The sequence below is a fragment of the Antennarius striatus genome, chromosome 10 (genome assembly GCF_040054535.1).
Source record: "Antennarius striatus isolate MH-2024 chromosome 10, ASM4005453v1, whole genome shotgun sequence".
NCBI lineage: Eukaryota > Metazoa > Chordata > Actinopteri > Lophiiformes > Antennariidae > Antennarius > Antennarius striatus.
Window position 1 is genome coordinate 2,070,516 of NC_090785.1, and position 26,753 is coordinate 2,097,268.

Below are 26,753 nucleotides of genomic sequence, written 5' to 3' on the forward strand. Positions count from 1 at the left end.
CAAAACTCCTGTTCGATGAGTTCGGACTTCTTAGTTCCCGACTCGCATGAACACGCGTTGCCTCGTTTGTCATCTGAGGAATTAATCTAGAAGGCAAACAGTCAGTCTTTTGTGCCCATAGCTCTGTCTCCGGTGGCTGGTATCCAGTTCTGTAATGAGCAGCAGCTGGCTCAGAGGCCAGTCCTCAGGAGCTGCATCTCTCGCCCTGATGAATGTGTCATTTGTTGCTTGTTTAGCACTCACTTTTGTTCCGAGCTCTCTTGCATACACAATACTCGGCTACAGTCTCCGTAGCCTACTTATTAATGGCGCACAACCTAGGCCTTCATGACGGTTAGCGAAAAACCCCAAATGGTTCTTGGAAGGCAGTTGAATATTTGAAGCCAATGAAAGTTCCTGCATTCTTGCGTAGCACTTAATAGTAGTTCCTGTTACACCGCAGTCATCAAATAAAGGTTGGATGACTTTCTCCCTGTGGTTGCCTTTTAGTGCTTTATCTGCGTGATTAGGGCAGTAATAATGCCATGACTTCACTTTTGACATCCAAGTCTTGCAAAGTTTGCTGATGACTTTAGTGGAAATTGTAGCTCATCCTCGTCCAACTGAGAGAAGAGGTCCTTTTTGTTTTGTTTTTTATTTCTAATGGGTTCTAACCAGAGGGTCTTGCCTGGTATTTTCATTCTTGCACATTCAGTTTTATTTGTTAAAGCCTCTTTTAGCCAAGCAAGTGTTTTATTTCATGGTGGCTGCAGTCAAGATTTTTTTTGTCTCTTTGTCCCTCCTCCAGCTTTTCCAGTCACTGTATGTTTATAATTGGTATGTCAGCAAATGGAATGTAAGAGAAACTACAGCACAGAAGCATTTTTCCTTCATTTCCCTGCAGAAAATATTCACGACAGAGCAGTATCTCTAGAATTTGATGATGTCTGCAAATAGGATGAGTCTACATTAAGACAAAATATTAAATGTCACTTTTTTTGTTCAAATCCTGCGGGGTGAGACTTTTTTTTATTGGTGCCCTGAAGTCTTGTTTTTATTGTTCTTGTGTCGCCCCCTCGTTGGCCTCTTCCTACCCTCTCCACTAGTGGGTTTCCTGTCCCAACTGGAGCAAATCCAGAGTGTCCAATGGAAGGTTTGAGTCCAGTCTTTGATGTGATTGCGTCAGATGCTCGTCTTTCAAAATAAAGTGTAAATAAAACCTTCACACTGCGAATCCGTCGACAGCACTTCAAAAACGGGGAAGGAAACTCACGAGCTAAAACAACCATTATGGTCCACAAAGGGACATAAAGAACTGGACATGAAACAAAATGTTGGGGGAAAATGCAAGGAAGTGTGAAAAATGACCTAATTGCATGACTGAAATTTGATCTTCAGAGCTTGAAGTTGGAACCAGAGGACTAGTGAGCACACTCTTGAAGAATAAATAACACCTTTTGATATTTTTGCTTAGCCGTAATGAAATTGAAGATGGTGTTTAAATGAAACACAACGATGTTTAGTCCCCAAATACAGGAGTACTGGTGTGTTTAGGACCGCTATGCATTCCTACTTTGTTCTTGTCACTTCTCATGTCGGTGGCTTCTCCCTGTCTGGAGTGGGAGTGGGTGCAGAGGAAGAAAAGAGCATAAAGGGAGGGTGGAAAACGCTCGCAGTCTCTGAAAACAATAACAGACGGAAAGCGGGTTGGGGTCATTGAGTTGTTGTAATGACTTGGCAGTTATATGGTCTCATGCTAGGGGGCAACACTTTACAGTTCTTACTGATTACAATTATTCAGCTGTCTCTCACGGGTTCAGCTGCAAATGTTCAGAAGAGAATCACTGTTGAATAACTTGGAGGAATATTTATCTCATGTTTCATCCAGTGTTATTCATTCAATGTTACGTTTAAACATGCCCCCTACTCATTTGGGGGTGGCTGTGCTGTAAAATACTTTCGTTGTTGGTAAATTGTGCAGTAAAAATCTGAATAATTTCTCCTCAGATTCCTGTATTTTTACAACATATCCAAGGATTTAATTAAACCTGGTCAGTATGTGACTTGTGGTTTCTGTATTTCGAGACTTTTATCACAGTTTGAAACACAACAAAGGCCTCAAGGACAAAGTTAAAGGAGATAATTGCGGGACACGGTTGGTGGAGTTGTGCTTATCTTAAACAAACTCTGGAGCAGATGATAAAGAAAAGCCATCGCTCCTTCTGTTTACCAGGATCCTGTTGTCCAAACTGTCAACACCTGCATGGGAACTCTGGTGAACTCGTCAGTTTTGTTATCGGCTTCCAGGTGTGGGGAGCCACTGGCCCAGTGTGGAGTAAGATTTCACAGGCTTTTCTACCCACACAATGGTGGTGAAATGAACAGAGAACTGCCCCAGGTGTGGTGACAGTCTGATTCATTACATGTCGAGGGAAAAGTCATGTTATATAACCAAAAGAATCAGTCAACTGTTAAAAAAGACAAGTAGAGGTGCTTCATTTTGTTGCTTCCTGTCAGCTCATAATCAGATGCCTCATATTAATACAATAACCTTACATTTAAAAGTCAACGCTAATGAAATTCAAGCACAGGCTGACCTATAAATGCACCTTTCAAGAGAGGAAAAAGCAACTCATTTCCCCAACGTTGGTTTATAGTGGAGTACAGTATGTCAATAATGCAGACAGAGCCTCTGGTGACATTTATATCCTGTTCCAGTAACCCCGGGAACCATGGGAAGTGTAAATATAAGTATGTAAAAATGCCGTTCTTGCCCTTGGGCTGGTGGCCACGCAGACCATGGACAGACTGTTTTAACGTGGAGCAAAGTCCACTGAAGATCCATTAGCCAAGGCCATTATGGGCTCGTTTTTCCCAGGGAGGAATTTCCATTAATGCTCATGTTTTTAGACTCACTGCAGTAATGTCTCTTTTCATGAGGATTTGTGCCAGGAGGATGTTGCATGATAAGTGCTGTAGTACAGATGTGTTTCATAGTCTCTGTTATGATTCTTGAATAAGATTGACCTCTACTGATTATTAATACAAGAAATTGATGGACTTTGATATTAACATAGGATATTTTCCCCTCCAAGCAGAATGTTTGAATACATAAAACTTAAAACAGTGCAGGTATATTGTGATATACTGACTATTGAATTATCTGAATTTGCTTCTGCTTCACAAGCACACAAATTCCTGTGGTTTTGTTTTCACAAGATATTTGTGTATTTGTGGTCTAAACCTGGTTTTGAACTCCTGTGGCTCGTATGTATTCAGCAGCCAGAGGGGTTGTGCTTTTAATTCCTCTTGAAGTTTTTTATTTAACAATTTAAATGGCTTTGCTGTTAATTATCCTGCCTGAGGAAATTCGAGGTTGGCTTCATCTTAATTAGAAAAGAACGAGGTCAGTGGATAAATACCGGGTAGGATCTCACGGTCGGACTTAAGATAATGACTCAAGGGTTGCTTTGGCTATGATATCTACAACTGCTGCCATTTATTTTTTCATTTATGTCTTCACGCTCTTCATGGAATGGATTGAATTAATTGTAAATGTGTATTTAATCATCTGGATTTCCTCTGCGTTTGATCAATTTATTGCCAGAATCCTAACGTCCGTTTGTTTTCTTTCAGGGTTCCGTAAAATCAGCCTCGATGACCTTCGCAAAGCCTACATCGTCAAAGATGTGCAACAGTACATCCTCCACAGGCTGGACCAAGAGGAGGCCCTGAGGCAGCACCTGACCAAGGAGACAGCCGAGATGCTCAACCAGCTCCATATCAAAAGCAGTGGCTGCTTCCTTTACCTGGAGCGAGTGCTAGATGGCGTGGTGGAGAACTTCATCATGCTTCGGGAGATCCGTGACATCCCTGGCACTCTCAATGGCCTCTACCTGTGGCTCTGCCAGAGACTATTTGTCAGAAAACAGTTTGCCAAAGTCCAGCCCATCCTTAATGTAATCCTGGCAACTTGTAGGCCACTCACGGTCAAGGAACTGTACCACGCAGTCTGGACCAAAAACATGACACTGACCATGGAAGAATTTCAGAAAAAGATGGACATTCTCTCAAAATTGCTGGTTGATGGTCTTGGGAGTACCAAAATCCTTTTTCACTACAGTTTTGCAGAGTGGCTCCTGGATGTGAAGCATTGCACCCAGAAGTACTTGTGCAACGCAGCAGAGGGACATAGAATGCTCGCAATGAGTTACACTTGTCGGGCAAGGCAGCTGAAGCCACTTGAAGTGCAGGAATTCGCTCTTCACCTGGTCAATTCCAATCTGCAGATTGAACCCTTTAATCTGGCTTTGTGGATGGTTTGGAATGGAACTCCTGCTAAAGACTCGCTCACCACATCGATCCCGAGAGAACAAGAAGTCCTGCAACTTCTGGTCAAAGCTGGAGCTCACGTGAACAACGAGGACGATCACGCGTCGTGTATTGTACAACAGGCCCTTGAAAGAGAGGATTCCATTCGGACATTACTTGACAACGGGGCGTCTGTGAACCAGTGCGACTCCAGTGGGAGAACTCTGCTGGCCAACGCCGCCTACAGTGGAAACCTCGACGTGGTCAACTTGCTGATATCTAGAGGGGCAAACATGGAGCTGGAGGACAACCACGGACAAACGGCACTTACTCTTGCTGCGAGGCAGGGTCATACCAAAGTGGTCAACTGCCTAATTGGGTGTGAGGCCAACATAAACCACACCGATCACGATGGGTGGACCGCCCTGCGCTCTGCAGCTTGGGGTGGACACTCAGAAGTTGTGTCTGCTTTGCTTTACGCTGGTGCCAAAGTGGACTGTGCTGACGCCGATGGTAGGACTGCCTTGAGAGCCGCTGCTTGGGGAGGTCACGAAGACATCGTTTTGAACCTTCTCCAGCACGGGGCTGAGGTGAACAAGGCGGACAATGAAGGAAGAACAGCTCTGATTGCTGCAGCTTACATGGGACACAGGGAGATTGTTGAGCACCTCTTAGACCACGGAGCTGAAGTGAATCATGAAGACGTGGATGGCAGGACCGCTCTGTCCGTCGCTGCTCTCTGTGTCCCTGCCAGTAAAGGCCACGCTTCGGTTGTGAGCCTTCTAATTGACCGGGGAGCAGAGGTTGACCACTGCGATAAGGACTGCATGACCCCCCTACTTGTGGCGGGCTATGAAGGACACGTTGACGTAGTTGATCTGCTTTTAGAAGGCGGGGCTGACGTGGATCACACAGACAACAACGGTCGCACCCCGCTACTCGCCGCTGCATCGATGGGCCACGCCTCCGTTGTTAACACGTTGCTTTTCTGGGGGGCCGCTGTCGACAGCATCGACAGCGAGGGGAGGACTGTGCTGAGCATAGCGTCTGCTCAGGGAAACGTGGAGGTGGTCAGAACTCTGCTGGACAGAGGTCTGGACGAGAATCACAGGGACGATGCAGGCTGGACCCCGCTACACATGGCTTCGTTCGAGGGCCACCGCCAAGTGTGCAACGCCCTTATCGAGCAAGGCGCTCGTTGTACAGAGGTTGATAACGATGGCAGAATCCCGCTGATATTAGCTGCACAAGAGGGACATTATGACTGTGTGCACATTCTTCTGGAAAACAAGTCTTGCATTGACGAGAGGGGTTACGATGGGAGGAATTCTCTCAGGGTTGCTGCACTAGAAGGCCACAGGGACATTGTCGAACTGCTGCTGAGCCACGGTGCTGACATCGATTACAAAGACGCCGACGGACGGCCGACGCTCTACATATTGGCACTTGAAAACCAGCTAGCCATGACAGAGTATTTCCTTGAAAACGGCGCAAACGTGGAAGCCTGCGACACCGAGGGCAGAACAGCCCTCCATGTCTCCTGCTGGCAAGGGCATGTTGAAATGGTGAGGCTGCTGATTAACTACCAAGCTGATGTGAACGCCTGTGACAACGAGAAGAGATCTGCCCTCCAGTCGGCTGCCTGGCAAGGACACACAAAGGTTGTGCAGTTTTTGATTGAGAACGGCACACATGTGGATCATACGTGCAACCAGGGAGCGACGGCGTTGGGTATCGCTGCACAAGAGGGTCACATAGACGTCGTGCAAATACTTCTCGAAAACGGCGCCGACCCCAACCATGCCGATCAGTTTGGACGTACGGCAATGAGAGTTGCGGCAAAAGGCGGCCACTCGATGATCATCAAACTTCTGGAGAAGTATGGCGCCACAACTCTCAATGGTTGCAATCCCTCTCCAGTGCACACCATGGAAGAGAAGAACCCACTGGCAGTGACTGGTAAAATGCAGTCTCTCACCATTAAATCGAGCAGCTCTGGCAGTACTGGAGCAGGAGATGTGCAGTCGTCTGGGCGCGGCGTAACCAACGGACCAGTCCATGCTTTCAGTTCTCCGTCAGAGTCTCCTGATTCCACAGTAGATAGGCAGAAATCCTCCCTGTCCAATAATTCCCTCAAGAGTTCGAAGAACTCCTCCTTGAGAACCACGTCGTCCACCGCCACAGCGCAGACCGTACCAATCGACAGTTTCCACGGACTGACGTTCACCGAACAAATCCAGCAGCACTCACTGCCACGCAGCCGGAGTAGACAATCGATTGTGTCACCTTCCTCTACCACCAAGTCCGTTAACCAGCAGCCATCGTCTCCATCCAGTGACTTAGACTGGTCTCAGTTAAAACCTGGTCTGAAGTCTACCAGTGGAAGCAAGACTGGGAACGGGACATCAAATAGTAAGGCACCTCTGGCAGACAAGAAGAAAGTCAAGAAGATCGCATCGACCCAAGGCCAGGTTCTGGAGTATGAGATGACGCAGTTTGACAAAAGGATTGCCCTCAACAAATCGGTAGCAAACATCTCGGTGAAAGATCCGCATTGCAAGATCATGATCGGCGGCTCAATCAAGCAGGACAGGGTGCACGGCCAAGACCAGTTCTTCATCCAGCAGCAGAGCTGCTCTGAGAAAAGGAGGAACGGCATCATGACCAACCCCAACTATCACCTGCAAGGGAATCACCAGGTTTTCCTGAGTCGAGTATCCGTTCCTCGGACTGTACAGAACAGAGGCCACCAGGATGTTCTGGAGAACTATCCCATAGGGGAAACCGAGCTAAGCCTTAAACAAGCCCTGAAACTGCAGATTGAGGGATCAGACCCTGGGTTCACCTACAAAAAAGAGACTCCATTATAGCCGGTAAGCCATTCTTTGTAAAATATGTGCTCTAGAAAGTTGAAATCAAGGTTAGGGCGTTGGCATCGAAGCCAGACTTTGGTTTGTCGGTCCATCGGCCGCGCAGTTGATACTGGATTGCGCTCAACACAACCGCCATTAGCTTTGCATGAAGAATCTGAATAAGCAGACTTGATTTCCCAAAAACACGACATTAACCCAAGTTATTCCTGTACTGTTTCAGATGTCCTGAATGCCATTCATCATGCAGACATTGGAGAGAATGTGCCAAAGCAACTGTTTTCATCTGCTTAAGAAAATACTAGTTTTCCCACCAGTTGGAGACCTCAAAATAATACCAAGGGACGATCGTTGATTGCTGCCTACAGCTTACTTCAACCGACACATCGATGTGCCTACATCTGTTACAGCCTTCTTCATGTACTCATGCAAACTATCTTTTTTTTTTTTTTAATTTAATGTAATTGCTATTTAATAAACAGTGTATGCACTTTTAAAAGAAAAGAGTAACAAGACACACATGCATTTGTTCTGTTCACTTTTGTAATCCCATCTGATTTTTATCAAAGCGATTGTTTGAGAGAAACATAAGCGGTTTGTTTTTTTTAAATTTCTTATTACGCTTGTTCCGTCTACTTCTTCACATGGACAGCAACGCACCGCTGAGTACGTTGTCACCAACCACAGGACATGACAGTATGAACTTAAGCCTTTCTAGAGACCCCAAATAATCTGTGTTAACCTTTCATCGGTGTGCTAAACCTACGTTGCGTGTGATATGTCGATAATTATGGCAGTTTTACTTCATGAGTGTATACAAGCATATTTATTTTTTGGAAAAAAAAGCCACTTTTGCTGCATTTTTGTGTTGCGTTACGCTCTACCATGGTGCTGTGTTCAGAAGTTGCCTGCAGTTATTTTGGACTCCCAGTTTGGTTGGCTTTGTGCGTTTGTGTATCATGACAAATATCAGAAAGACAGAGGAAGGTTGATTGAAAATGTTTAAAAAAAAAATTTAATAATTTTGTCCCTATGGGATTTTTTCAATTGCTTGTGTGTTTATTATGTTGTGTGTGCATAAAAAAATATTTAAATAACCCTTTTTTTTTTTTTTTTGGTAACGTCAGCAAAAGTCTCTCGCTAAACACAGTCGTTTTGAGTGGAAGCAGCGATTTAGAGAAATGCAGAGTAACGTAGAACCCACTGCGATGCAAGAAACAGAAGTCAGGGTTTGTTTCCTTCTTGTCACGTGGGTCATTTCCAGTAAACACTACTGGGTTTTTTTCAGGGGGCGTGACACTTAAAACCAACTCAAAAAGGGTTCAGCCATTAAGACGACTCATAGCTGTGAATGATCTTGTTTGAGAAGTTGTTGAACGAACCTTTTCTCACCCCCCCCCCTCCGCGAGAAGCTCGACACCCTGCTGGAGGAGGCGACTGCGACACTGAAGGAAAACTGAAACATCTGTTTCTCATGAACTGTGGGGAGCTGCGTTAGCATTTACAGGCTGTGTCATATTTTTGCAGGCTTTTCATATTGTCAACAGTTGAGCTATTTTTGCAAAGAACTCGGGATCACGGGGAGTAAAAACCCATCGCATGCACAAACCCTTGTAAGCCCTAATGAAAGCTCCCAGCTCTTCACTACTGCAGTAGCTCAAACTTACGCCATGAAGGGTCGACGGAAGGATTGCAGGCAGGATTAGGGTCTGAAGCAGTGTTGGAACACATACTGTATAGTCTTATTAAGCAGTTATATCGTTGGTCTTGACTGTGTTTCGTCTGTCATCTTTGATTTGACTGTAAATAGCTCACAATGTACATTCAACTTTCCTTTAAAAAGAATTCCTGTATTATATGAAGTGGAATTTTCTGATGTATATTACAGTGCTTAATAAACATTTGCTTTACTGCTGAAAAACGAAACCTGTGCTGATTTTTTATTTTTTTTTCCCCCACGCGGGAAGCGTAGCAACAAAAAGGATGAGTTATAAGCAGTCGTAGGATTCGTCTCTGTGCAGGCAGGAGGACATTAACCCAAAGGTTATTTTTCACTTTTTCATCTTTCGAGTTGAAGTGCAACGTCTCCTAAATTCACGGCAGACTGATTGATCTGTCCAGGTCAGGAGAGATCGAGATGGCGCTGATGCACCATCGACTGTATGGAACTTTTTTTTTGAAGATGGCAAATAGTGAAATGAACAATGTGCAGGAACCATTATTTTATTTTCTCTATATTCCCATGTTTGCTAAATTCCATCTTCTTCATTCATCTGCAGCATCGTGGTGACACTAGCGCGTGCCGTTAATACCTGTCTTTGTTCTTTAACGGTGGTCGGCCAAACCAGGAACGCCACAGGCTCCACGGTAACCGGGTCAGGCTGAGATGGAAGGGGGACGGCGTGCCGAGAGGCTTTTCCTGCCCACGTTCCGGTTCATCCGGTTCATCTCGGACAAGCAGGGCCTGCAGGATAAATCAATGCAAAGAGATCGCTGAGCGGTTTCAGGATTTACTCGATGAAATCTGCAAAAATGACATGCTGTGTTGTCGTGGAAAAAAATAAAGTAAAATAAAAAGTGCTAACTTAAACTCATGCATGTTTAAAAGAAAGAGCAGCAAAAGTTATCGTCTGATGATTTGAGCTCCATCGTCCTAAAAAATTTCATGAAAAATGCCAGAGCAGCTGACGTGGTATTAATTTTTTATCTCTTTTTTTTTTTGCCCCAGCTTCTTCTGTATGTTTTGAGAGGGTGGGTGTTAATGAGGAAACCACCTGGCGCTGAAGTCATGTATGTACTGTCCAAGCTATAAGGCTTCCTGTGGAACCATCTGCCAGTGGTCACATCTGGTTCCCCTCCACCCGTGCCCGTGTTTTGGATACAGCGCTAACAACCTCCCACACAATATTCACAACATGGCGACAGTTGCAGCCCAGTCGGTCCAGACACAACTTAAAAAGCCAACGGCTCCTTCCTGTGAGCCATATGTGTGCAGATTTCATCAAGTAGATTTTGTTTTACCGCATTGTTGTGCAAAATTTCCTGCATGCATGAGAATCTCGAGTAACTCCAGGTCATCATTAAATCAAAAAACAAAAAAAAAATGCTGTTCCGTTCATGTTTTTGAATGCAAACATGCAGGATCGTTGCAGTTTGACGGAGCTGTCGTGTTTCCAAACGCCGGCTCCATTCAGGCTCATTATCATGCAGATATTGTCTCTCTCTCACACACACACACACACACACAAATATGCAAGAGCTTTTCTGACAAGGCTATGAATGCTAAATGGATGGAAACCTGGAGATTTCCTGCAAAGTTTTCATGAAATTGGAAAATGGAAGCGTAGCAAACTGAAACAAATTTAATCCCATTCTGATTGAGCAGACCGATCAACATTCCTGAGGAATAGCCACAACTTTTTATCTCCTACGTATATAAGCGTACCTAAATTCCTTGGTTGCCCGCTCAGAATTGTGAAGAACTAACTTATCGAGTGTGAATATGATGAGAGAATATATGACATTCAGTTCCCAAGGCATATATTTAGTTCTCAAGTGAGACTGTTGCAGAGTGCATCTTGTCAGACCATTTTTATTCTCCAAATGTTAATTGCCGTTCTGGGAAACTGGCGTCTGTACAAGAGTAAACAGTCGACTTATTCAGCAAGGAGGCATTCAAGTGTCCGACTCATCAGTAGATTTTACCAACGGCAGTTTAAATCTGTCCATTCACTTTATTTTATTTATTTTTTTAATGACCTGAGTGAAGCCATGCAAGCACCTCCGTCTTGCCGAGTTTCAAATTTAGATGGATTACAGTCCCAAAATGTCATGTTGGGAGCCGGAAATGTCTTTTCTCCTAAATTCACAGCAATTACTTAACAATTCAGACGAGGAAACGACCGCAATTTAAACACTTTGGCTGGAAACACCTGATGTAATTGGACGTCCACTGACTTTGGAGGCTTTAAATGCATTCACTTACATTCACCAAAAGATTACGTTAAGGTCAGTCGGTTTTTAACATTTGGTCTGTTCTCTTCAATGCAATGCTCCGTTATGCATAATGGGCGCCCAATCAGCTGAGAGCAAAGGAATAACACCAGGATAGATGATGAATTCATGTCGTGCATTGCAAATGATTCGCTTCAATTACTGAAATTCATGCTATTAGCGTTTGTATTACATGCACAAGCTGAAAAATGTCTAAACTGGTGATAAATTTGTAATGCAAAAGTCTAGAGATTCATTGATGGTAATAAAGTTCAACTTGAATTTTTCACATGATTGGCCTATAATGCTAGAAATATAAATATGGCATCAACCTGAAATAGAAAATGTCTTCCTCTACTTATTACTTGCTACCTTGCAGCCCCTCCATCCCAGCCCCCACTCAGAGAACCCTAGTTGTATGTGTAACTTCTGCTTTACTTCTGACAGCCTCCAGGCTGAGTTTGAAACGCCAACAAGCAGTAATCTCAAAGTTGTTTTCAGATGTTTCCTGACAGCCTGCCTCCTCCGTTTTTGAGCGATTGAGTCGAACAAAGTCGTTCTTGGTCTGGATTGAAGTACAGAAGGTGTTGGCGGGGTTATTCATGAGCTGTTCACCAACCAATCATTTAAAAGACGACCTCTGACTCCAGCTTGCTTTTGTCTTGCGCTCATCTGCTTTCACTAACCGCCTTTAGATCCATCAAAAGCACTGAAAGAACATTAATGAATGCTCATTTCACCAAAAAGAGGGTCAGTTTTTTATTTTTTTCTACCCCGTACTCCTACCGTACGTCCTATTGGCTGCAGCGTGGCAGAAGTGGCGTGAAACACTCGTTAAAAAGCCCGTATTTAAAGAAATGGGCAGCTACGAAAGCAACAATGAAGGAACTCAGAGCCAACAAAAGCTGGAGACGCGGAGATTAAACATACTGTATTCGTCTTTGTTGCCTGTTTACATAATCCCTACCGTCTCTCATCAGGCAGCGTGGATGAAAAGCTTTCATCGACTCTCTGTGGAAAACCTGTTTTCTTCTTTGAAGCTCCACACAGTGGTCCAACATGCACACAGGTGTTCCACTTTCCCTGAATAAGATAAGTGAAACACCTCAAGTCAAAGACAAAACACTGGAGCATCGGCCTTTTAAGCGGAGGGGGGGTTTGGGTTATAACGCACTTTCATACTCATTAATCATTACAGCTGAAGCCAAGGATAATAAATGGACTCACAATGAAAGGGCTGCAGCGCCCAAGACCACGATATTCTGGTGCGAGGCGAAAGCAGCAGAGCTCAGCGTTTCCTAGCCGCCTCGCTTTATTTCAATCATCCACAATCAGATGCACCCCATGTCAGCAAAATGTCAGCTTTGGCGTAACCCGGAAAAGTGTCTCTTTATATTTTTGTTAAGATTTTTACACGAGCCCGAGAGATGTTAGAATTCAATTCACACCAATTGGAATTTGCAATTTTTTTATTTTTTTTTTTACCCAACAGCAAAGATATGTGGGGAAAATCTGCGAGAAGCAGCTGAGAATTTAAAGTTTGCAAGAGTCTACATGGGAAAGTCAGGGAGAGAGCGAGCTGTGTCCTGTTAAGTGGGTTGTAAAAAATAATCATCGGTAGAACGAGAGGCAGCTACCAGATTAATAAAAAGAGAAGAAGATGTCAAGAGATCTAAAGTTTTAAAAAGTCTCGCTCAGCTTGTGCCAACGCTTTAACAACAGGAGGAAACCAGCGTCCCAGACGCAGTAGTTTCCTGGTGATGATAGAATGATTATTTTCCGCCGTTTATTTTAATGATTTTGTGACCGTGCAGAATGACGTTTGTAGCTGAAGACGTTTTGGCGACATTCCGTTTCCCCTTTGGGGGAATTATAGCGTGGATGAGCAGCGTTATGCAAGACGGAGCTGCTTTGTTTTTCTTTAGCTCCAATGATATTCCTGTTGTGTTTTTAAAATGATCTCCGTTCGCACAGATTTCCTAAAACAACCCAATTTCATTCTGCCTCGCAGTTTGGTTTGTACAGAAGAGTGTCATCTGCATAGAACCTAATCCAACCCAGAAACCCTGGGGTAAATCCTGAGACAAAGCCCCTTCTCACTTGTTTTTGCTGTAGCTTAGCATCATGAGCACAAAACACAGAAGAAACTGTACGAGAGACGCTTCTTAATCAGTGCTGAGCTCATCCTGCAGAACTTTGAAGAATCTCACGTTGGCAACGGTTCCTTCTTTCTTTTTCACCTGGATAACTTTCTCATTTTGGCAGCGTTTCATTTTTTTGCTTTCAATCTTTCTCCATCCACTACCTTTTTTTTTTTTTTTCTCCTCCGGTCATTTCCTTTTTCCACATCTCATCCATTTCACATTTATTCTTGGCACTGTTGTCCTCTTTTTTTTTTTTTAATCTATTTTACTCATTTTCCTGTCTTTCTCCGTTCGTCGTCCGTCTTCCTGCCGATCGTCCTCTTCCATTCTGTCTCCTCGTATCACTCACTCAAGCGCCGTGTATTCTTTCCATTTTTCCTGTAGTCCTTTCTTCCCATTTGTCATGCCCGCCTTCTCGGTGGCAGTATTCCGTCTGTTTTTCTCCCCTCCCCTTCCTCTTTCTATCGCTCCCCCTGTTTCTTCCCTCCGTCGGCGTTGAGCAGGCCTCACCACAGCTGCTGTCGAGTTCATCCCAGGACAAAAAACGCTGCTCTGCTGCTCACACCGTCCCCCCCACCACCACCACCACCACCACCACACACCACCACCAAATCAATGTCTCGGGTGCATCGGGGCCCGGGGACGGATGGAGAACAGTTAAGACAAAACAGAGACGTCCTCCAAGTTTGCTCGGAGAGAGAAGAATTAAATGAAGAACAAAACGACACGCAGGCTGGGGAGGGGACGCCAGATGATGTCACAAATAAGTCGATTTCTACTGGCGTGAACATTTAAAAACTGGCGTCCACGTTTTCATCTGCCTTTCTCCAGTATTTAAATTCGATCCGTTCGGCGCCCTCAAAAAGGGTTCGACCTAATTTGACTTATGCAGAAGTTAATCAGGAGCCTGACTGTGAATATTAGCTTCCACAGAGTACACAGGGAAGAGGAGAAGATGGAAATGAGAGGGATCGAATTCCAGCTGGAAGTTGTGCAAATATGTGAATTTAAACGACGCGATGAAATAATTGGAAATCGCAGCAAAGGAATAAGTTGCGCTAAAAAAGCCCCCCCTCGTCTCTGAGAGGACGCTCCACCGTCGCCTCTCCAGCTCTGAAGTGTGAAGCCACTCCACAGCATTTTAAATTGATTCTGATATTGGCGGCCCCCAGAGGATGATTCTGAGCGACTGTGGCGCCCCCTTCATATGTCACCTGAGATAACACAACGTCTGCTTCTCCTCTGATCAATTATTTTAGGGTTAGATGCCAAATAAGGCATTTTTAATGTTAGCGTGTGCATCATGAATATTTATGTTTGTTTAATCGCCAATGAGAACAGGTTCTAAGGTAATGACGCTAACATTAGCATGTGGGTTCACAAAATTGACAGCATACTGCTTAGCATTTTGCTTGCATGACCGCAGGCTTCTTCAGATCCGATTGTGTTTATTTCATTTCCTGGCGCGGCTAATCAGCATCACGACTTTGCGAGCGGCGTTCACCTCCCGAGACGTGTTTGCGTTTCGGTTGCCAGCGGAGACGTCTCCTCTTGATGCACCACCGCTGCTCAAATCTCCGGCCAAGTTTTTGTGTCCCGACACCAAAGCCTGACAGTCGTCGCTCTTCAGTACAAGCGGTGCACGACTCCCCCAAACCTGGACACTATAAATGTGAGTCAGGCCTGACCCGGGCACCCCTCACATCTCAACCGCTCCTCATTAGCGCCGGCGCTATTCCAGGTCAGCAGCGATGGCAGAAACGAGAACACTCTCTCAAACACCGTCTTTATCCCCCTTCATTCTCATCCTGTCAAAGTCGCACACACTCATTCTGTCCTTATGAGGGTTTCTCTTTGTCTTGTGCACACACACACACACACACACACACACACACACACACACACACACACACACACACACACATTGCTGATCAGGGCAGTCGAGCAGGCAGGAGTCTGACCTCATTAGGAACGGTGGCAGCCGGCCAGGGGAGGGTTGGTTGATGAATGACTAAGAAGAACCGGGCGAGGGAGTGTGATGGACAGAACCGCAGAACACCAGGAGGAGATCTAAGAGTTCCTCCCCCCTTTCTGTTGGACGCAAGTTACATTCTATAAATATTACTCCCCCAAAATACGGGGGTTTGGACGACTCAAACTTAATTTATTAATGTCCTCCTTGGGATCATCTGGTCGAAATCTGTTTTTGCAGTCCTTTGGTCGAGGTTCAAATCGCAGCTCAACGGCTAATTCACACTCCTCCTGCAGACATTAGCGGCTACGTGGCTAGCATTAGCATGGAAAAGGCAGATTTTACAATAGTCTGTGCTAATGGAGCCACAACAGGACACAAGCCAGTGTCTTATTGTGCCGGTCCCAATAAATACAGAGGGTTGCGTCAGGAAGGGCATCCGGCGTAAAACTTTTGCCAAATCAAACATGCGACTCAAACGTATGACTTCCATACTACGGTGTGTGCTAATATTTGAATTGATGAGAGAAATTCAGTAAATGTATGCATGATTGATGACAGGGTATAAGACAACATTAACATTGCACCTTAAGAACATTAGCATGTTAGCCTCGGAGCCGCTAGCTCCATTTTCTGGCTTGGTTTTTTTTTTTTTTTTTTTTTTTTTTTAAATCTGCTCTTTGAAAGCAGATGCAAACATCTGCATGCACAGAATGCAGGAATCTTTCCATCAGCATGAAAAAGTATTTTTATTATAGATAAAGCTAATGCAAAAGCAACCTCTGAAGTGATTCGTGCATGCATTGACATTTTAGCGTTCGAGGGAGATAATCGTATGTAGATAGACGCTTTTCAGGCAGCAAACAGCACAATGCATGGCGTTTTTTCTCCCCCCCCCCCCTTCCGTCTGACAAAAGCTTCCATTCATCATTCAACAGGCCGCTGTTTGCATTAGCAGACGATGAAAAATGCCTCGTTTCCTCCCCACATTCGCCGTTTATAGAAATCGACTGAGTTAGAAAGAGAATACAGTCAATAACAGACCTCAGGATTTACGACAAAAAGTTAACCTCGGCTGGAGCGGCTGCTCTATATTCAACAGATATTTTACAGGTCGTCTTCTACATAATTGGAACAGTTATGGAGTCCGGAAGGCCGACGTGCTGCCAAACCTCGCCGATGATAAATGGCTTCTGGGTTAAAAAGATGCACAGGCTTTCCGCTGCCGTCGCAGCGTGGTCACGTTAAATGCATCGCCAAAGCGTATGCAGGAATCTCTCCAATCCTGACCCGCGTCCATCAACGGATTAACATATAAATGAAACTACAGGCAGAAATCCTGCACCTTCGTTTCATCTATTGACGCCGATGATGTGCCGTTCTCCGGAGGTGAGGAGGTTGGGTGGGATGTAAGTCGGAGAAAAGTCGAATTCTACCTGCAGGAGAGGCCGCTCATGGGTTTTAAATGCAAATCAGTGATAGAAAAATTATTCTTAAGTGTCCTTTTGAAGCAGAAGAGCCTGTTTTGTTGAGTTTAGAAGTTGCTAAAAATACCTCCAACCTATAATGAGAGAAATCCATAATTAATCGTATGGCTTTATCAACTCCAGGATTAATTCCTCCAAAAACTTTCCGAGTACAAGTTGATCATTTTATTCAGCTGCATAGTGAGGGAAATGAATGCACAATATCTCCCAAAAGTCTCCCATGAACAAAGTAATTTAATCACTTGTTAAATATTAAAATCTGACTCATCTTTATGTAAAAAAAAAAAAACCCAAATGGATTTTTCTTGGGACAAGGCATAATAATAAAAAATCGAGTATTAATATGATGCTGGAATTTATTTTTTAGAAAGTTTACGGCTTCATAAGCGCGAAAATGAATAAATGAATGAGATAGACACAGTTTAAATTGCAATTTAATTAGATTTAAGCGGCTTCTAAACGTTTATTCCTCATCCAAACACGAGTTCTGGGTCGGTGCCGGTGAAGCTGGGCTAAACCCAGTTTGTTCAGCCCAGTAAACAACCAGCACGTCCAGTTAAATCGCTGCATGATTGCACGTTAAGGCCAAAAGGAGCCGTTGTTATTTCCAGTCTTTACAAGAACGTCGTGTTGTTATTTGTGTTGTAAAATGAAGGGTGTAATCATTCATTATAATCTAATCCAAAATGAGTGACGCCTTGTTTGCCTACTAAACATAGATGTTCTGCCCAGGCCCCCGACACGCTGAACTGTTTTGAAGATGGTTGAAGTTTCTGCAGCAGAATACAGTTAGCTTTGGATTCCCGTAGAAGAATCAACACTGACTACTGATCCCGTCCGGATGCATCTAACGCGGGTCAGACGGAATCATCACGTCGACCAGAGGATGGAAAGAAGCTGCAAACGGGTTAAACAACAAACGTTCATGAGAGTCGTTGCATGTTTGCTTAAGGACTTGCAGGGTTTAAGACAAGTGTGTTTGCATTCAAGCCAGACAGTTGAACTGTCAGTGTGTGTGTGTGTGTGTGTGTGTGTGTGTGTGTGTGTGCCACGGGAGCAGCTGGAAGATTAATAAGTTGGCCCCTGCAGCTCTAAATTGTTTTGGTCCTCCACCAGTCGTCCTAACTCGAACCAACGGGCTTCTCGTTGTCACAGATGTGAAGAAAAAAAGCCGTACCCAGAATGCATTTGTGTTTTTGCATTTCGACGTTACCTCCGTTGTTTCCACAAACACATCAATCAGGACCGTCACAACGAATGTGGGCTCCGTGGTTTGTCCGTAAATACGCAACACGGCTGAAAATAAAAAGCATAAATTACCTGTTTATGCCCGAAAAAAACCCACCGAACTCAGCTGCTTTAGTCGTTTTAGAAAATCAGATTACAGATTTATAGCTGTTGTTGTTGTTTTTTTTGTTTTTTTTAAGGTTTACGTCTAAATGGATTGGTTTGGCACAGACTGTGGAGGGAATTTGAAAGGTCTTTTAAAGACTGGAGGAGCTCATTGTTAGGTTTGATCTTTTCTTAGAGTCTGACAGAAGGAGTGCAGATCAAAGCCCATTCCTTGTTTCTGACTCCACCACATGTGCTTTGACTCGCCCTCTAAACACAGTTACGACGGGCAGCGGTTCTAGGAAATGTGATGCCCCCACCCCCCACCCCCCACCCCAGTAACGCCATCGGTAGATCAGTTCCATCACGGTTTCGGATAATTATTTCTGACATTTAGAAAGTGTCTTCGCTGGGAATCGGATCCGATTTCTGGTTTCCATAGAAACATGGAAGTATTCCATGTCTAGACGATGCACATGGCGCAACCTGCGACTTTTTGCCCGTTTTAGCTTGTTTTGGCTTGCTTTGTCGAGACAGGAAGTAACCAAACTGGGCGGGGCCAATTATAATCAGACCATCTTGGTTGAGAAAGAGCATAAAAAGCCTGTTTGGGAGATACGACACTATGTTTGCAACAACATTCAAATAAACAACCAATAGCTGCGTTGCTAAGCAGAGCTAATGAGTCATGTAAGGTAAGGGGCTGCAGAGGGCCCTCAGAGAGCAGACCACCCACTCACCCCCCTACCTCACAACCCCTCCCCCCCCACTATTAAGACAGCCAGCTCCTCTCGCACATCATCGCCTCGGCAGCAATTTACCACTCAGCCTGCGTGTAGGATGAATGACTGTTGAAAGGCTGAGAATCCTTAATGAGTCACAGGTCAATGACATGCCCAAGTTCAAACGGAGAGAGAAGGAAAAAAAGTTTCATTTCAAGTCTTCAAACGTGAAGTAAATGAAGTCGTTTCTATTCACCTCTTGTCTAAAAGTAAAACTCCAATTTGCATTTATTTTATGTTAATACTATATTTTTTAGACGTGCTTCTATCACTTCCGTTCCTCCACCATACTTTATTTTATTCCTAGTTTTGGTGCGGTTTTTGAACACATCAATCCCTCACCTGCTTTATCTAAATCCTCAGGTGTTTGAGAAGAAACCGTCGGTCACACGGGAAAACCTAACGATCCGGTTTTACCACATCCTCTGACTCAACAGGGACATCCGTCCGTTTGTCCTGCAACAGGAAGGGCGTGACAATCCACACATGACATGACATATGACATGACATAACCGCCGTGTGTCTGTCAGCACGGAAGCTAGCCAAATAAAACGTTTGTTCATGCTATGAGAGTCGTCTGAAGGTCCAGGATAGCACGACCAGAACGTGTTCTTTACACCTTCACAACTTCAGTCGCTACGCTAACGCTAACGGCGCCACACGTGTCCGTTTGTATGCATGAAACTTCCTGGAAATGAGCCGATCTCCAGTAAATTAACCGCATTTATCATCAAACAGTCACACTTTGTATGCAGGCATCCTACTTTTAATAGGTTTTATTTCACGGCTGAGGAGCTGAAATGAAATGAATGGATGCACCCGGTGATGGCCTCTAATCTGCAGAATACTAATAAACAAACGGGGAGCAATCGGAGGCCTCCGATCAGCTCGCCGTCAGATGGAGTTACGGAGTACTCCACATCCGAGGAAATCCAAGGATGGCTTTATGGGAGTTGGAGTTCAGACAGAGGCTGATGGGTTGACTAGGTTGACCATCCATCCATTGTCTTTAAACGCATTGTGTTGAAATCCACCATAAAATCTATCACCTTCACTCTTCTGAAGGAATTTCATATTTTCTATCTTCCTGGGCAAACGTTCAATCAAGATCGTGAACTGGAGACCCAATAGTTGCTAATCTGGGCGATGTAGGAGTCACTGATCTCCAATCAGGAAACACCTTTTTAACTCCAAAGACGGACGACATCTCCGACTCAAAACGCGCTAAAGAGGCCGATCTTCGGGGCGTCTTTTGGGGCGATGAAGCCGCCGTACCCTCTTCATCAGCGGTAATGCAGCGATAGCAGTAATACATCAGCCTTGAAGACTTTTAATTGGATGTCTTGCCTGTTGACCGCTTTAGCTCGCTGTTGTTTGATTGGAACCATTTTCTCCACTGGCCTTGCAAATTGAATTTCCCTCGGGACAATAACTGGAGTTGCATCTGGTATCTGATGAGCGCGCAGACGGACGCCGAAAGCAGGAAGTGATCTGTGCGCTCCACTGATCATTGATTTCTGTTTTGCTGAGTCTTTCCTGAGAGGCGTGGGACTGTTTCAAGCAGGGAAATTGTTGCAATCATTTAACCGGCTGCGGCGAAATAATCTTTAACTTAAGGTCGGAATATCAATACTGTGTGTCATGATGTCAAAACATGGATGAATCATTTTTGGGGCCACATGATGCCCTTTTATTTGCCTTTGTAGACTTCCTGCGAAAGGATTGATCTGACTTTAATTCCTCCTACTTGTTTTTCTCGGACCTCTGGTAGTCCAGCCAGGTTAGCGGCTGCTGAAGAGTCCAGAAATGCCATAAAAGAACCGGTGCAACACGCCATCCTGGGGTTTGAAGGGTAAGTTGTTCCATGTGAAACTTATCACGCCGTGTTTAATCTCTACCCTGTTGCTAGTATGAGATAACAGCCGCGACAAAGTCCCAACGAAACGCCAACGACAGAACGACTCCTCTGAGCTTCTGGGCATGGCTCGTTCATCTCCTCTTTCTCTTTCCGTCTGTCTGATCGCGTCTCGTTAAAAGAACGGGTGGGTGGGGGATGGAGGAGTCGGGCTGGAGGCGGGTCCACAGGTGCCGCCAAAAAGGGGGCTGTGCCGCGGTTAATGGCGTCCTCTGATCAATTAGGGGCTGAGGCAGAGCCTCGATGCATATTTCATGACTATCAGCGGATGTGAGCCCGGCTGCTCCGACCTGTCAAACTCCACCCACTCCCAACCCCCCCACCGGCGCTCAGCCTCCCCCCCCTGTCACGGCTCAGATGAAAGGAGGAGGCTTGACTTGTTAGCGCCCCGAGTCGGAGGGCTGTGGACAGGAAAGAGGGGCGCCACAGCAGGGGGTGGCCTCGCCTGCCTCACCTCCAGCTGTTTGGGGGGGAGGGGAGGCTACCGGTTTGTCTTTGTCTGGTGTGGGTGGGTGGGGGCTCACAGCTAAGGGATGTTGGGTTTAATTTCTTTACTCCATCCATCCGTTTTTCTTTGTTCATCTCTCCATCCATTGACCAACACTCCGTCATGTCTTACATCCATCGTTCACTCATCCATTCATCCATCCATCAATTAATGCTATAGTTATCAATGTCAGCATCTGTCCAAGAGTGTTCTATTCACCCATTCATCCATCATTTATCCATCTATATCCACGCCTTCCTTATTAATTCCATGATTATACGACTGAACCGTCAAACTGGGTCCCTGTGGACGGCGGGCGTTTTGGTTGGAGGGTGTTGCTGATTTTCAATCACGGTGGTGGGGGAGGGGTTGGAGAGAGAGAGGAGCGGTCGCTGGAGGCTGTTGGACGCCAGCCGGCGGGTGATGTTTGGTCGTCGGTCTCCAGCCAAAGAAAATTTTGACCAAAACAGCTGATTCAGATCAAGATAAAGACGACTTGTGAAATGAAGAGATGGGGAATCAGTTGCTGTTCAGTGAACAAAGGGTTAATAGGAGCAGAGAGGGTGAAGCTAAGCCGTAAACTAACCAACAACACCAAAACAATTAGCTCAAAGGCACTAAAAAGGCTCGGTAGAGCGGAGGGGGGATGTACAACTGGCTGATCTTTATCCGTTTTTGTCTCTTCCTGGTCCAAAGAAGACAAACTCGTCTCTCACATCGTAACTTTTGTCGGACGTTAATTTTGTTTGGACGTGTTCTGGAGCATCCGACTGGATCCGACGGCCTGTTTGCTGGCTGTTTACGGGCTGTTTACTGGTGGTTGTAGGGGTTAGGCCACCATGTCGGAGGGATGGAAAAAGAGCCAGCGTTCCAGAAGAGCGTGGACTCCACCCTGAAGGGAGCCTTTTAACGACTGTTCCCGGGTCAGCCAACGCTCTCATGGTCGCCGTGGGACGGCCCCGCCCCTCTGATGCAAACGATTGGCCGCGTCTGCAGCTTTGTTGCTAATACTGTGCTGCAAACAACTGATTGCTATGGCGTTAGTCGCTACAAAACAACCCACAAATGTCAGACGTTCTCCAAGTATCTATACAGCGTTCCATTTATAGTCCATTATAAGGCCTTTACATGGTCATGTGACTTTCAGAGCAAGGCTGTCAAAGTGCATTGAGTATTCTAGCTCAGAATGCTAATCATAGCTAACGGTTGCTAACTTTAGCTCATTTTTCCTCATGGATTTGGCCTTGCTGACTCACTGCTTGTCTGCCATGTGAGAATTATCACACATGTGGAGGATAATCCACATGCTAATACTAATCCAGATTAGGGCATGAATTCAATACATATTTTGGACTTCTTTGATATTTGATCTGAAGTTTGATCTTCATCATGATTGAATTTAAAAATGTGAAGAAGAGGAAGTTCTCATTGGTCTCTTGTTTTAAAATATATAATGTATTAGAAATATATCACATTTACTGTTTTATTCAGTTTTAATGAGTTTTTGCCGTTACATCATTCTTTTGAGATAAATTATTTAAACGCCCAGAAGTGTTTAAATATTGATTTCAGAAATATATCGATCATCTTCCACCTTTATAGTTTATTTATTTGACACATTGGTTCATGCAAACAGACTTTACCCTTAAGTTCCTGATTATACGTCAAATAAATCCAAAAATAATGGTTCATTTAGCATATTTGATGTAGGAATGTAGAAAAATTTAAAACAGATTCAACAAATGTGCATGAATTATCCATTAAAATGATTCTATTTCCTGTCTTAAACACAACATTTGCCCTGCAGTCAACAAGATGGACTCCTCAATTAAACCGTACATGGAAAGAATTCCACATCCACTTTTCATGCGTCGAGCGCCGCGACTGCAAACCGCCGAACAGGAACACCTCACACACGTCCAGTCCAGCCTGCAGCTTTATTTTACACCAGAAATGAAGGGATATTTATTTCCTGGTGGCGGAGAGGATCGCTAAGGACGATTTCACGGTGAGAGTTTGAATCGGTAGCAGCTTGAGTTGAGGACAGAGGAGGAATCTGCATCTTGAGAACTTGAAACAGGGATGAAAATGAGCAGCACAAACGAATCCCGGCTGGACGCTCGTCTCTCTGGACTCCTGGGAAGTAAAGCCCAACGACGCATCCGGCCTGACCGTTAGCATGTGAACATACAGTGTGTACAGCTGTTGACATACCACTCATGCTTATGTATGTGTGTGTGTGTGTGTGTGTGTGTGTGTGTGTGTGTGTGTGTGTGTGTGTGTGTGTGTTTCTGGCAAGGCTGAGAAAAATGATTCGTGGGAAAAGATTTTGTTGGTCCTGTTTTGGACAGAAATAAATGTACCAACAGCTGTCACTCTGGGCATTCTGCACAGACTGGCTAGCACAGATGTGTGTGTGTGTGTGTGTGTGTGTGTGTGTGTGTGTGTGTGTGTGTGTGTGTGTGCATACATTTTTAAAACAACTTCTGTCGTGGATATTTTCTAGGCTTCAAAACAGCCGGATAACGAATACACTGCCCAATCAAATGATTCAGAAGCTAAACGAAACCTTCGCCGTTCCTGTTGCGTCGGAAGCTAAATCCTTGTCACATGGTCAGTGCCAAGAGAGAAGGGAGGTAACGCGAAATGCTAGCACAAAGCATTTGGAATTTTTCCCGATCAAATTAACGTTGTTGGGAAAAACATTAGCAGCCCGGACAATCCGACGAAACCCAAACATCTAAAGAGCAATTTAAATGTGAAATTGTCTCGTCCCGCCCCCGGTGTGCTGTGATTGGCTCCAACAGCTGTGTTATGATTGGCCAGCACTAGAGTAAGAGAGACAACTGTTTCATATCTGAGAACCGTGAATTTTATCAAAGCTAATAAAATGTGAGGAACCCGGTTGTTGTCTCTGACATCAGAGGCTACTCTGTTAGCGCCGCTCAGGCCGAACTAGCAGGACTTAAAGGAAAGCAAATAATCTGCCAATTAACTTTCCTTTAAGCCGGTTTTCCACCGGAAGTCTGGATAATTAATTTGACTAAATCTTCGACCACAGAAAACCAGACAGCCAATAAAACACAGTCGTTGAATGCGGCCTCGGTTTAGTTGACGCACCTTTTAAAAGACAGATTTTATCCTGTTGTTGAATCTGGGAGGGATTGGGGTTTAGTCCCCCCACCCCACCCACCCCCCGTGTATTTCGGAAAAAGACTTCTCCATGTCAGATGTAGCCTGATCTACAAACCCCTCAATTTTACAGCTAATGAGTTGGTAATGGTGGGTTTTCAGGGGTCCCCCGGGTGGGTGGGGATAGTGTTTCCATTAAGCTGGCTCTGCCTGCGTCCTCTCTTTGTCTCCTCACCCTCCGTCCCCCCGGGGGGAGGCACTATGTAAGGTCCGGGGTGGATTATTTACTCCTAAACTACTGCAGCGCCCCCGCCTCGCGACCCCCCTCCAGCCGGAGACGACAGGTGATCGGCTTCCGGCGTTGGAGCGCTCTCATCGCGCTCAAGTGGAGCGGTGAGACGGGAAATACTCTTCATGAAGGAGGGACAGATCGAGGCGAGATGGAGTTCTGTGAAGTGAGGTGAAGATGGATTGGAAAAAAAAGGGGGGAAGGTAAATATCAAGGGGGGGGGGCAAATGTTTTCAAGGAGGAGAGACGTCACCACCATGGAATTGAGCTAAAAGTACTAAAAGTCCTTTTTATCTGCAGGTCGAGGTGTAAAAGTTCCGATATTCTTGGTGTTTATTGGGGCGTGAAGGTAAACAAAACAAGCCATAAATATTTATCGCTCACAAAGATGAGCACACATGTGGTCCGGGAGCCGCCGCCTCCTTGTGAAGATGATTTATAGGCCGCCGTCGGAACCGTGTGTCAGGAGCAGATTGGAGTCCTCCCTGGACCGACCATCAACATCATGAATGGGGGGGCCCCCGTCCATCGGATGAACATGGACACCAGGCTGGAACCGACTGCCAAAGTGGTACATCTGTCACTGAGCCAACCGGGAGTTGGGGTTACTGGACACTGATTGTGGGGGGTTTTTTTTGGGGGGGGGGGGGGGTGTTTTTGTTTTTGAGCTCCGAGTCAAACCATCCATACAGATTTTCTCTATCCACTCATCGATTGGTATTCTTATTTACTCTTGGAGGAGAGGGACTTGCATAGATTCACACCCAGGAGCTTTGCGGCGCGATTAGTTGTTGCGTCGGCTAGCGAGCAGCTGCGCCGCAGCAGATGGCGGCTGAATGTTTCTCCAAAAAACTCCAACGGTCTTCTTTTTTTTTTTTTTTTTTCTCAGAGGAACCAATAAATCATCTTTTTCAACTTATATACAGAGATAGATCCGAGCACAAGGTCAGGAGTTGTGAAAATTAAGCCAACTTATCCACTGGACTTTGTTTCTTGAAGACTTTTCGTCTCTCATCAAAGAGGCTTCTTCAGTTCTGGCGGTGCCTGGTCTTGTCCCAGCTTATTAACCATAAAAGGTTTGGTTGTGAAGAGGTGTACCAGCTGTTTTTCACGTGTTTGAAGCCATCGATAACAGTCTTTCTCTATTTATCTGCTGCCCGTCCTAAATCAGTATCACACACTGAAAACAGCCGGGACAAAAACCTATTTGTTGGGTTATGAAACTGAACTTTTTCAGTTTGCCTCGACTTTGACTTCCTTTTTTGTCGTCTCTTGTGTTGAACTCCGACTTAAAGATATAAGTAATAAGTTACCAAACAAAAACTACCCTGACAGTCTCATCTTTAAAAAATCGGACCTACTGATTGATTATCCCGCCGAGCTAAGTGCCCGATGCTCCACCACGTAACGACAAAAGACCAGTTCCGGCGCTGACAGCGTGATGCATGTACTTTCGCACTGGCCTGCGAGGAAACGTTGTCCGGAGAGTACAAAATTACCACCAAAGACAACATATTTTGAAATCCGAAACAAACAACAGTGCTGGGAAACGGCAGTAAGGGTGACGGATGAGGCCATTTTGCTGCTTCCTCCAGGCTCTGCAGCAGCGTTCCGATGTAAAGATTTTCTTCAGACAGAAGCAGAGGAAGCATCAATAAAGCTCGAGTCATTGTGAGCAGAGGAACAACGACACCCCTGAGGGATTGTGCGGAACACTTATTGAGAGGAGCTCACGGTGACGGAACAGGTAAGACTTTAATGTCTTTCTCCAAGACCCTGCAGATTTGGGGCTGAAACCCGTAACCTTTTGGCTAATGGAGCATCGTTGTTCCACGACTTCAAGCAGCACTCTAGCTTTATTTCCCAGGATTCACCGGGCTGACATTCATACCAGACATCCGTCAGAGGGAGTGGGAATCGGTGATGTCATTAAGCCTCAAGTTGCAGACCGGTGGCAGGAAGTCTACCTGATGCTAAACCAAGGATCGATGTGCTTTGTGCTTTTAAAATCCGTCTATCTTTGCCGTTGCGCCATTGATTTCAGAGGATGGAATGCTTAC

At 45.1% G+C, this 26,753-nt stretch overlaps 1 protein-coding gene and 1 long non-coding RNA gene across 3 annotated transcripts in view; one reads left to right on the top strand and one right to left on the bottom strand.

Annotated features, from left to right (window-relative positions):
• The window catches only part of ankrd50 (ankyrin repeat domain 50), a 30,989-nt gene extending 21,903 nt beyond the window's left edge, over positions 1–9,086 (top strand). For both annotated transcript variants that reach the window (XM_068325356.1, XM_068325357.1), the window contains 2 exons: positions 3,616–7,163; positions 7,384–9,086. In XM_068325356.1, the coding sequence (XP_068181457.1) occupies positions 3,616–7,160 (3,545 nt within the window). In that variant the 3' untranslated portion in view covers positions 7,161–7,163; positions 7,384–9,086. The remainder of the gene's footprint in view (positions 1–3,615; positions 7,164–7,383) is intronic.
• Positions 9,087–9,296: 210 nt separating this feature from the next.
• The window catches only part of LOC137602531 (uncharacterized), an 89,700-nt gene continuing 72,243 nt past the window's right edge, over positions 9,297–26,753 (bottom strand). The window contains exon 3 of the long non-coding RNA XR_011037175.1: positions 9,297–9,624. This is a non-coding gene — a long non-coding RNA (uncharacterized lncRNA). The remainder of the gene's footprint in view (positions 9,625–26,753) is intronic.